At 30.2% G+C, this 12018-nt stretch overlaps 1 protein-coding gene across 3 annotated transcripts in view; it reads left to right on the forward strand.

Moving 5' to 3' along the window:
- The first annotated feature begins 468 nt into the window (after positions 1-468).
- Positions 469-12018, forward strand: part of LOC112679216 (LIM/homeobox protein Lhx3) — a 43641-nt gene continuing 32091 nt past the window's right edge. For all 3 annotated transcript variants that reach the window (XM_025548931.1, XM_025548930.1, XM_025548932.1), the window contains exon 1: positions 469-969. In XM_025548931.1, coding sequence (XP_025404716.1) covers positions 786-969 — 184 coding nt within the window. In that variant the 5' untranslated portion in view covers positions 469-785. The remainder of the gene's footprint in view (positions 970-12018) is intronic.

Here is a 12018-nt window from a genome sequence, read left to right on the forward strand (position 1 = left end):
TCTGGTGTATCCCTCCGGCGAAGAGGATGCGCGTACGGTACGTAAACTCGAACGGGAGGGGGTAAAATAAAAGGGGTGGAGTGGTGATGGGTGGTGCGGGGAGGAAAAAAAAAAGATGCAAAAGAAAACCCAGCAAAAACCACCACCGACACCGCCGGATTTTCACCGCGCACGCGCCGCTCTACCGCCCGAGCGTGCAATGGCGGTAATTCCACGAGGGACGGACACACAAAGTACAAATGGGTGGAAAGAGCGGCGGCGTTGGTGGTGGTGGTGGCGGCGGCTGACACTTAGCGAAATTAAACCCCTCGGGCCGCAGTGGCGGAAAAGTACCGCGACGACGGCGAGGAAGAAGACGCACGCGCGTTCCCGTTCCCGTACTGCGTGTGCGTGCGCGCGCGCCCTATCGCGTAACACCGAGGCCAACCCTCCGCCACCGCCGGCCACCGGTACTGCTACTGCTACTACTACTTCCACTCCTACCGCCGGTACCAGCACGGCCGGAAAGTTCGGCGTCCACCGCCCGATGGTAAAAGCTCGTGACACGGACTGTGCCGGCGCGCGCGTACAACGTACACACTCAACGGTGCCGTACCGCGACCGGCGCGCAGCACTTATAGTTTGACTTCTCGACGTACACCGGTGCGCGCACTCTCCACGTTGTCCAGCCGGTCACCGTCGTCGTTGGATGTACAACCGCGGCGTTGATGCCGGACACCGGTTCTGAAGCCGTTCGCGCCGCCGGCGGTTAACGTCCGCCGGGTCAGCGAACCCCTGCGGCCGGCATGTCCGCGGTGCTGCAACAGCCGCCGTCCGGAGGAGCACCGCAATCGTCGCTGCTGCCGCACCTGCACCCGCACGGCCACCATTCGCACCATTTGCACCACCGGCCGGCCGCCGAGCTACAGGCCGCGGCCCACAACCCGGACGTGTTGCTCGCACTGTTGGCCAGGAACAAGGCTCTGGAAGGTAAGCGTGCACGCGTTATCCAGCCGGCCGCGCGCACCTGTCCGTCGGCTGTTCGGTACTAGTAACTGGCCGCTGCCGATGGTGGTGGAAGGTTGTTCGCGCGTTCTCTTGTGCACCTCCTACGGTGGTTTCGTAACGGTCATCCGTTCGGACGCAACCGGTTCACCGTGCTCGGCCGTCATTCGGTTGCGCTCGCGGCGCAAAATATTTTTCAATTATATTTCCATACGAAAACTGGTAGTTTACCATTTACTCAACGTTTACAGCGACAGCACACGATTTTCCGACGGTTAAGTTATTCTCAACTTTTGAACATAACGTATGTGCTGATTTATAACACTGCTCCGAAGTGAACGGTAAATGTCAATAGCTAGTCGAGTTTGAGACATTAATAAGTTTTGAACGGGACATTTCGAAACGTCTTAGGTTTAAGTTTACGTTGCATATAAAATATCATGTTAGCAGACCGGTGTACAATTCAAAAGTCATTTGATACTAAAATTTTTAAGAGGAATAAAGAGGTAATAAAATTTAAGAATAGTTAAGAATAGATAATACTAGTATATGAGTATATTTAGATTTTAGAAAAATGTATATTTATTTTTTATTTTTATACTTCAAAATATGTTTTATTAAGATACGAAGAAGTTAATTAATGATGAGTTTGGAATTGTTAGTGTTTTAAAATGTATTGATAGTTTTCATCAAGCGTTGTTGTTCTAATCAACAGCGTTCTCCAGCATCGCTTGTAAATATTCGTCGTTTAAGTTAATTCTGTACATAGATTTGACGTATTTAATTTTCGAAAATGTCTGTTTATATAAATAAATAGAGCTAAATATTTAAATCATTTCATGTGCACATTTTTTTTAGATTTGGAATAATATTGACAAAATATCAGTACATTTGACGGGCCGGTATGAAAAGCTTGACGAACCGAAACTGGTTCGCGGGTTGTAGGTTGAAGACCCCTGTTTTTAAGTATAATATTAAATCGAAGAAATAATAATAAAAAGGTGTGTATAATTTTCTTCTTAAACAAATGTACACATCTATTTTCAATTTGAACGGAATAAAAGTATTAGGTATACTATTATTATATATAATAAAATATTAAAAATTAGTACATGATTAATATTCGCCAACTAATTTATAAATAAATAAACAAGTCGTTTATATAAAAATATAGAAATAAATATGTAAATAAATGCTTAGCGGGGACTATTTGTAAAGTACGAAGTATATGCATACTTTTATAATTACAATAATACTCCAGATTAAACATTTATTTATTTATATATAAATTATTTAATTTGTTTATTTATTTGTATATTTATTATTATAAAAAAAACTTTATAATAATATACGTATGATCTTTGTAGTTTCTTCTGATAATATTTGTAAAAAAGTATTTAGGCACGTATAACAATAATATACAAAACGAATACCTTACAGTTATTCATTAATTAGGTAGCATTAAAAAGGTTATATTCTTTATTTTATTTAAATATCTGATATTAATTTACCAACTATTATACCTATTAGCGTGCGTAAACATTACTGGTAGAGTAGTCTACATAACACATTAACATTTAATATTAACGACAAATTTGGATGAGGTAACTTCATTTAACTTAATAATTATATTTTTTCAATATTGTTATACATGTACTTACCGTTTACGAATGTTTCGAAGTGATTAAACATAATATAGTTATTATTGTGATAATATTGAAGATTTTGGTGAGAAAGGGAAGGTTCACAGAGTAATCAAGTGCCTGACTACTCCGTGCACACGCTTATAATTATACCTATATTTTTTTAATCTAAAGTAACTCAAAATACTTAGAGTATATTACTTAATTGTAGCAGTTTACATATATTTTGTTCTTGTTTGCATAAATACTTGTAAATATTGTGACAGTACAGTCAATTTTACTGAAAAATACTATTTTTTGTTATGTATAATTATATTAAAATGAAAAATATTTCAAAATATTGCGTAAATGAACAGTAAATTAGTTCTTAATTAAATTGTAGTATATGATAGAAAACATTTAGTGCGTATCTAATACCAACAAAGGAAATATTGTAAAAATTAAATTAAAATAAAGAATAAATAAAAAATAAAACAATTATTTCGGAAAAATACAATATAATTTAATCGGTTGATTAGTAGGATAGAGTATAATCAATCTAACCAAATGGTTCGGTTTTTATTTTCCAAAATTATAAAATTTTTACATTTTATGTACGAAGTATCAAGAACTACCTAGAAAATATTTTCAGATATTGCAAATTTATTTATAAACGTAAAATCGAATTAAAAAACTATATAATGAAACTATTCGCATTGTTAAAAATATAATATAACATAATTTTTTCTTATATTTAAATTCTACAACATATACATAGCAATTGACGATTTTATATTCCGTGAATTTTTTGATGTTATCACAAATTATTTCTATTGATATGGATTAAGTGGACTTGTAAAGCGAAACTAAAACTGCAGTAAATAGTTGACGTTATTAGAAATTAAAGTAAAAATAACAATTAAAATATTAACCAGTTTTTATTTAAAGTATCTCTGTGAATTTAAAAAGTTATATACTGACTTACAATCGAAGGTTAATACCAAACAAAAGCTAAAATTCGATTGTTGTTGGAAAATTTTCCTTATAGCCCAGCATAAAACGACTTCTTAATTTTTCAAATTAAAGCATAATTCAATAAATCAAGATATTGAAAACATAAAATTAAAATATGTTGTCCATCTTATGACAGCCGAATAAATTATATTTTAAAATAATTAAAATAATAAGAACTTATATTTTTATACCTTTTTATAAACTACCGATTAAATATTAGCATATAATGCATATAATTTAGATTAATCGAATGAATTGTATTACTGTTCAATAACAGTATATTATCTAATATGATACTTAAATAAGTTGGAAGTTCTTTGCGCCCACATATCATTTTGAATAGCATTATACGTTTTATGCCTTTATGGTAAAGTTTGAGACTCTAAGAAGTTATTAGATGCACTAATGTGGATATTTATTAGTTTCTAAACTATGATAGTTAAACTGTCAAACAATATATCAAGTGCACATAAAACACAGAATATTATACAAAAAGCAATTATTAGAAGTGCTATATTATGTATTATTACAATATTGATATTTATTCCCCATATGTGCATTTAAGGATACATGTAATCATTTATTTCTCTCCATAAAGGAATATGATCGAAAGTGGTGATTTTCTCTCGATTAATTTCAAGTTATTTGTTTAAAATGTTCATACCAATTTATCTATATAATATAATGTATACTTCATTAATTAAGTAAAATTAAATTATTCGACCAATTTATCTATTCGAAAATCCGTGGTTTACTTATTTAGTTTAAATATCTACAACGTCAGTCACCTGAAAACCATTTCGATGATCGTATTACAAACAAATATTACTTTTTCGTTTACACTAATTATATAACTAATGTATGATTTGTCTCAACTACAATGAAACCAATGTCTGTTATATTATGTAGTATTATATTATTATAGTATATAGTATATTATTTCACGTACACGATTCGACATTTTGTAATACTCTTTTAGTTTATTTAACTCCTACTATACGATATACTATACAACAATTACATATTATATGCATATTGCACGCAGATACCTACTGTTCGGTTGATGCGTTATTAACGGTTTAATAGATTCTAAGTACCGACGAAATGGATTATACGGGTCCCTGGTCCCTTTCCCCTCATGGTATTTTGCGTGATCATCCTCAAAACATAATAAATAAATATAAAAAAAAAAAACATAGCCGACAGACCAAAAGATAACTATCGGTAGTAACATACGGCTACACTCGGCGTCACGCGGAAAAATGACCGTCCAACCAGTCAAAATAATAAAGGACACGAGACCACCTGTTCAATATGGATATTACTATGATTAGTCGTATGAATGATGGGGCACCCTCCTCGATGCGGCGATACCCCTTATTAGTCATCGTTGTCGTGTGTGCATGTATAAACTAGTTGCATGTAAACGACCGATTATCATACGGACTTGAAGAGTGCATTGTGTGCATTACGCAAATAGCTTTCGAGATGAACATTGAAAAAAAAATAAATACAAACAGCCAATTACAATGACCACTTGGATTTTTAGGATAAATGTGTTTAAATGTGTCACTAAACACGGATAAAAAGACAAGCATGAATGGGTTGGGTTTTTCTCTTGGGACGAAGGTGACGTGTTATAACAACTAGTAATACGAGTATTGTTTTTATAGAAACGTTCGCCATAATCTATTTCAATACTAATGTAATCGTATAATCGATTCAACAAATTTATTTTTTAAGAAAATAAAAATTAATATCTTCACTAAAGAAAATTATTACCCGGTGACATTATAAACGTTTCGTATTAGCAAAAATGTTTTTCATATAAGTTTCGTTGAAATTAAATATATGCCAAACGACTAAATCGATAGAACTTTTACAATACTTTTTCATCATTAGTTTATATTGTTTATATAAGACAAATAATTGCTATTTTATGGAAATTCGGTCACCATAATAAGGTTTCTTCAGTCTTCGTTTGATGAGTTTTTGATTTCTAAGGATTCAGAAAACATTATAATTATATTTTCCAATATAATATTATGTAGGTTTTCCGGTCTGAAAGACAATTTGAAGAAAAATGATCATCCAAAGGTTGTTTTTACTAAGTATAAAAAACTTATTTTCACTTCAGAATAGATATGGCTGTAATCTTGTTTACTCGAAACCATAAAAAAAGGGCCAAAGGTATACGACGCAAGTTTCATTTTATCGAGTCATTCCAGCGCTTTAATATGTTCTACTTAAAAGCTGGAGGGGTTTCCTGGTTCGACCTGCAATTAAAGGTGTTCAGAAAGGTTAAACACTTGCACCAGCCGTTAAGTAATGAATGTTACTGTTGTTCACTGGTGTTGATTAAAACTTACAAAGACCTCTTTGCACCTGAGGCTTCCTTTTAGCGTGTGATTAATACTTACTTTTTTCATTTTTCCTTAGTTCCTTCGAGATTTCTTTTTCCATTTTATATTACAAAATAAAAACTTATATTGTTCCATAATGGCGTGAAAGTTGTGCTATAAATAAAATTAAAATAAATAAGAAATGTGTACATATTTTTAAAAGTTTTTTGAAAGTGATGCAAACTAGTGCTTGAAAAATAACAGACCGCCGTATAGACACTATTTTATTGTTAAAAGCTATAGTTTATTTATTAATCAATCTATTTAAATTTATTATTTTATTTCTATTTTATCTAAAATATTGTATATAAGTTACTATCAAAATAATATATAATACACAGAAACTTACAACGATTTTAAAATGTCTTCAAATCCAAAAAATTAAATGTAATGTCAGTAATGTGGTTTAACACATTTTAATTTGTTATATGATTTGTTTTCTTTACATTATGTGACTTTATATATTTTACAGGCACAATTATTGTGTACACAAGTATTCCATACATAAGCTCGAAAAGTTTTCTTTTGATTTTAAAAAAAAACATAAAATATTCTGTAGACTTATTGATTTATCATAAAAACAAACAAGGACTAAAACTATAACGGTATACAAAAAAAAAAAAGAATTAAAACCTACATATTGTGTTTGTAATTTAAGAATTAAAGATTTTCATGCTAAAATATTGTACTAAAGGTAATCAAAAATAATAAAAAAAAAGACTTGATATAGAAACTTGATGTTGTTTGGATACTATTCCGAGTATCTTGATCATGTATCATTGCTTCCGTCTCTTAATATCAGAGTTCATATTTTGAAAACGAATCTTAGTTTACTTCGGAAAACTTGTAAAATATGTTTTAATAGCTCTACTAAATTTTAACATAGTAAATTTAAGATACATATATCTATTTTCGAAAAGAAAAATTGTTAAGATTAGTTTAGTTTCACAGGATATTATGTATTTAACTAGATTTGTCGGCGCCAAGCCCAGCGGGTGACTTGTATAGAACGGGGAAGAGAAAAAATATTGGATAGAAACTAATCAACCGATGAAATACGTCCAAATGTTTCACTTAGCCCAAATGCAGTTTTAGCCCCTGCAAAACGGCCAGCAGTTAAAATCAGTTGAGGGATTACCATTGATTATCACTAAACCTTTCCCCATAGGATAAGTCACAAACGACGATCGGTGTGCTAAGGATCAACACTCTGAAAGGGGACATGGACACATACTACGCTTGAAACACTCAGAGGGTGAGGATTACCATAAAACGTCGATGTACACATAAAGAGAAATTTAGGAATTAGTTGCAGATAAATTTCGTAATGGGGTTGACAAATCTTTTAAAGGCCGTACTATTGCTATTAGAATGATTAACTGAAACTTGCAAACTGTGTGAATATAGAGAAAGAAAGAAATGTTGATCATTTTACTTTAAATTATTTATTTTTAACATGAAACCTATAATATAGGATATATTATGACCATTTGAATTTATAACGATATAATAACCATTCCCATAGAAAGTATTCAAAACACATATCATCTAAGTCTTAAAGGAAATTTACGTGATATTTATCATTATCAAATAGCAAAATATTAATTAAAATATATATACTTTTTTTTTTCCAGTATTAACAATACTAATCCGTTATTTATAGTATATGTTTAGATCGTATAATAACGAATTATAATTGAAATTACGAAAGCTTTATAATATATAAATATAGAAAATGTTTTACTAAATTAGTAATACTTAACCTCATTGAAAATAAATTAATGGTTACACTATAACATTATTTTATCAATATAAACAATGGTCCAGTATTTTGGTGGTGTAAATGATTAAATATGAGGAATAAATGCACATTTTAAACTTTAATATTGAATTTATAATTATGAAAAAAAGAAACTTAAACGCATAAAAATTACTCCTAAATTACCTTTAATATGTAGGTACTTGAAAAATACTCAAATTAATAGTTTCAAAGGCTTATTAGTCAAGTTATATATTTGATGAAATAATATTAATACAACTTTTGTCAATATAATATAAGCTTTTATATTGATAAAAATATATAATAACAAATATAATATATATAATTATATTCATTTTTTAAAAACATGTATACTCGTAGCTTGTTGTAAGACACACGAACAAAAAATAATAGTAATTAATTAATGAGATAGCACCGCATGAGTAAATATAAGGTCATCGTTAAGGCAGACGCTGTACAAATATTTAATAGTTTTATAGAAAACGACTTTAGGTTTTATAATATCCACATGAAATTTATTAACCAACAGAATCTTCAACAAATTTTATTAAATTATTCTAATAGAAAAGTTTGAGACTCAAGTAAATCCCAAACATAAATAATGTAAGTAAAATTGTCTCAATTAAAAAAAAATAAACTTTAGTACCATCGAAGTGTTTTTACATTAATATATATTGTATGATGTAAAATAATTATAAAAAAAAAAAAAAAGGGAAAGGAAAATCTTTAGTATTGCGTAGAATCTACGCCGTAGATGAAATTCAATTTCTATTCGAAAAAAAAAATGTTGGGAGCATCTCTAAAACTAAATTCTAAAATATTACTGTTCGTGAATTGAAAACTTAAATCACATCTACACTGTGTGCATTATAATTTATGATAAAAGTAATTTATTGTATTAGTAGTTAGCAATTATGTGAGTAGTTTTAATCTGTAAATAAATTCTTTCTACTATTTTTTATTATGTTTTCATTTTAACAATAAAAATCAGTAAATATTGTTAACGTTTCGAAATAGTATCCATTCTCGATGAAGTCGATTTTACAGAACGGCAAAAATAAAAATAAAATAGTACGCAATGTTTACTTGATAACGAATATAGTATTGAAATGTATTTAATTTAAAATTTTTATGAAACTCGTAGGTACTTATAATTATCTAGTACATTTTTTAGCGGTACGGTCGTCACTGAATTGTTATAGTAGTACATATAACAATATTGAAAGCTAATAAAATATGAATTCATAGCCATTATATAAAACTGTTCTCCGAATAGTAATTTATTTCGTAACCCACGCTCCAAAAAAAATTTCGGCTCTCATTCTGCGAATGGATATCGTTATTTCAGCATCGCGCGTTCTGAAAATAGTTTTGTGCTACACTTCGTATTCTATTGTTGCAAAATGTAACCCCGGTAGCACTCGACGAAACGTTGTTCGTCGTCGTTCGCTGCTGTACGTTTTGCGAACAAATTGTTCTTGTTCGCTATTGTATCGCCAAACAAACGTACGGAGGAAAAAAATTAAAAAAAAAAAAAAAAAAAAGTACTGTTTGCTTTTCGTGTAGAACACGCCCATGGTGCGCTTACGTTATACGTCACCCAAAAGATGGCACGTGACTTACGTTGTCATTGTTCGGCGCCGACATTGTTGCGACGCACGAGACTTTACATAATACCGCACGCGCTTGAGACCTTTACAATGATGCCCGAACGTACCGAATCTCGTGCATTGTCAACGATTCCCTAATGTGTTTCTAAATGAGTGAATGAGCTTATTTTTTTCCCTTACGTTTTCCTCGGTTCCACACCTTTTAAAATATAATGTACTGAACAATAACGCACACGTGTCCATCCGATCCCCGTATGACAAATCGTCCAACGGCGGTCTTGTTAACTCATCAATAATGTAAACGACGGGACACACAATATCGTAACAATAATAAAAAAACACAAACACTGATCGGCAACAACAATACACTAAAAAAAAAAAAAACGTTAAGTTATTTTTCTTCGATAATATCAGATTTTTATTTCGTTCTTTATTTTTTTTTAAAACATTCGATATATTATTATACGATTTACATACCTACCAAAACTCCGTACTGTAGGCACTACAAATAAGATAAAATTAATTAATTAATTTACGAGTGTCAACTCGTATTATCAATATTTACTGATTTTTAGTTTTAATTAAATTGTTTATTATTTTATTACGTTCGAATTGTGGAAACCACCACCGAATTCCGTTAAACCACATTATTTATCAAAGCGCTTAATTTTTTAATATATTTAATTATATCTTTTGATTTTTAAGTTTTTAAATGTTTCAAACATTCTAAAATAAATATTTTATATAATTTAAATAGATGTTGATATTAATTATTTTCAATTTTTCTTGAGGTTTTTTTTTTTTATTTTAATATTATAAAATCATAAAATTTATCCCTTTCATTGCCATTGACGCATATGTGCGTTCGCTCGTTTATACTATTATCAGATAATCTAACAGAAAAAATTATGACTGCTAAATTGTAGTATTTTCAAAGACTACGTAAAAAAAACGGGATACCATTCTTACCAAAGAAGTTACATGCATTTTAATATTTTCTAATGTCCCAGGCTTCCCAAATTATTGTTATCAGTTGTTATGTTTTGATAATTTGATATTAATGCTTGATGTTTTGAATTTTGATCGTTAGATATTCACCACAAATTTGATATTTACTGTACAACTCAGTGACTAAGTTTATATTAATTTTTGTTATACTTGTGTATTAAATTGTGATTATTCTACCTACTACCACTATTTTTTTTTTTAAATAAATACTTAATTTCTGTAATTTATAATATATGCTTTATTAATTACTGTTGAGCAACCCTGGCTGGTCAATTAAAAAGTACATACAACTAATTAGGAAATTAATTAAATATTTTTTTTTTTTGTTGATAATTATTAATTCAGGGAATTCCTTAAATAGCATAAAAAAAAATGAAAATTCCAAAAATAAATAAGCTTGGCTTGTTAGTGGTGAATAAATTAAAAGCGCTTGAAAGGGAAAAGGTTAAGACCTTTTTAAATATATTATTAAGTATAAAACATTATTATTACATGTAAATGTAAAAGTTATATATGTTATTCAACACTTCAGTAGAGACAGTAGAGAAATATATAATAAAAATGTAATCTTATTTATTTATTTATTTTTTGCTCAAAAATTCCTAAAATATACTAATTTCAAAATTTCAAAATACAAAAGTTTAAGCCATAATTGTTGAAACATCCAAAAATAAGGAAAATATTTTTTTTTGTATTTTAATATGAGAAATCTTAAAACGATTGTACATGTATATCGAGAGATTAAAATAATTAATACAATTTACGTATTAATAATGCGTGAAACCAATAACTTTTCCACCCTATTTATGACACTTTTATTTGTATATCTTCAAAATAAGTATCCGTTGTTGAATCGTAAATAATTCTATGCAAATTCATATTTACCCATCGGCTGATGGTACTCATACTCACCGCAAATAAACATAGGGGTTTTTTTTATGATTCTCCATCATATAATTTCAGTCTCCTTTTATTATTTGTTTTTCAGTGTCTATCCTTTGGGAATAAATTTTTTTATCAAGTCTATTTGTTTTTTATAACAACTGCGTGTATTGACCAACCCTTAACTTTTCTTTACCATTATACACTATAATTCTCGGTCCTTATTTTATTATATTAATTTTATTTGTAGAGTAAACATAGTGATTTTCAAAACTCAAATAAATTTAAATGAAAAATCAACAGCTTTAATGAACGAATCAACAAAAAGTGAAAATTCATCGAAACTTATTTAATTAACGTGTTCACAAAGACAATGTTACAGAAACATTTAAAAAAATTAGTATGAAAATAAATAAAGTATTTTAAATATGTTATACTAACTGCACGCATTACAACGCGTAAAAAATATAATATATACAGTAGGGAGTATATAGCGTGGGATTAAACAAAATACATTTCAGTAAGTGATGCTAAGTATCATGATTTACTTTGAGTAGCAATAATTATTGAGTCAAGTAAATATTATTATTAGTTCCGTTAAAATCCGTTAAAAAAAAAAAAAAGTTTACTCGGTCGATACAAAGGGCGACTTATACAAATATACAATGGGTATGCAACCACAAAAAGATACTACAGGAGCTTCAAAGTTGTTTCGT

This window comes from Sipha flava, unplaced genomic scaffold (genome assembly GCF_003268045.1).
Source record: "Sipha flava isolate LNK unplaced genomic scaffold, YSA_version1 132_pilon_pilon, whole genome shotgun sequence".
In the NCBI taxonomy this organism is placed as follows: Eukaryota; Metazoa; Arthropoda; class Insecta; order Hemiptera; family Aphididae; genus Sipha; species Sipha flava.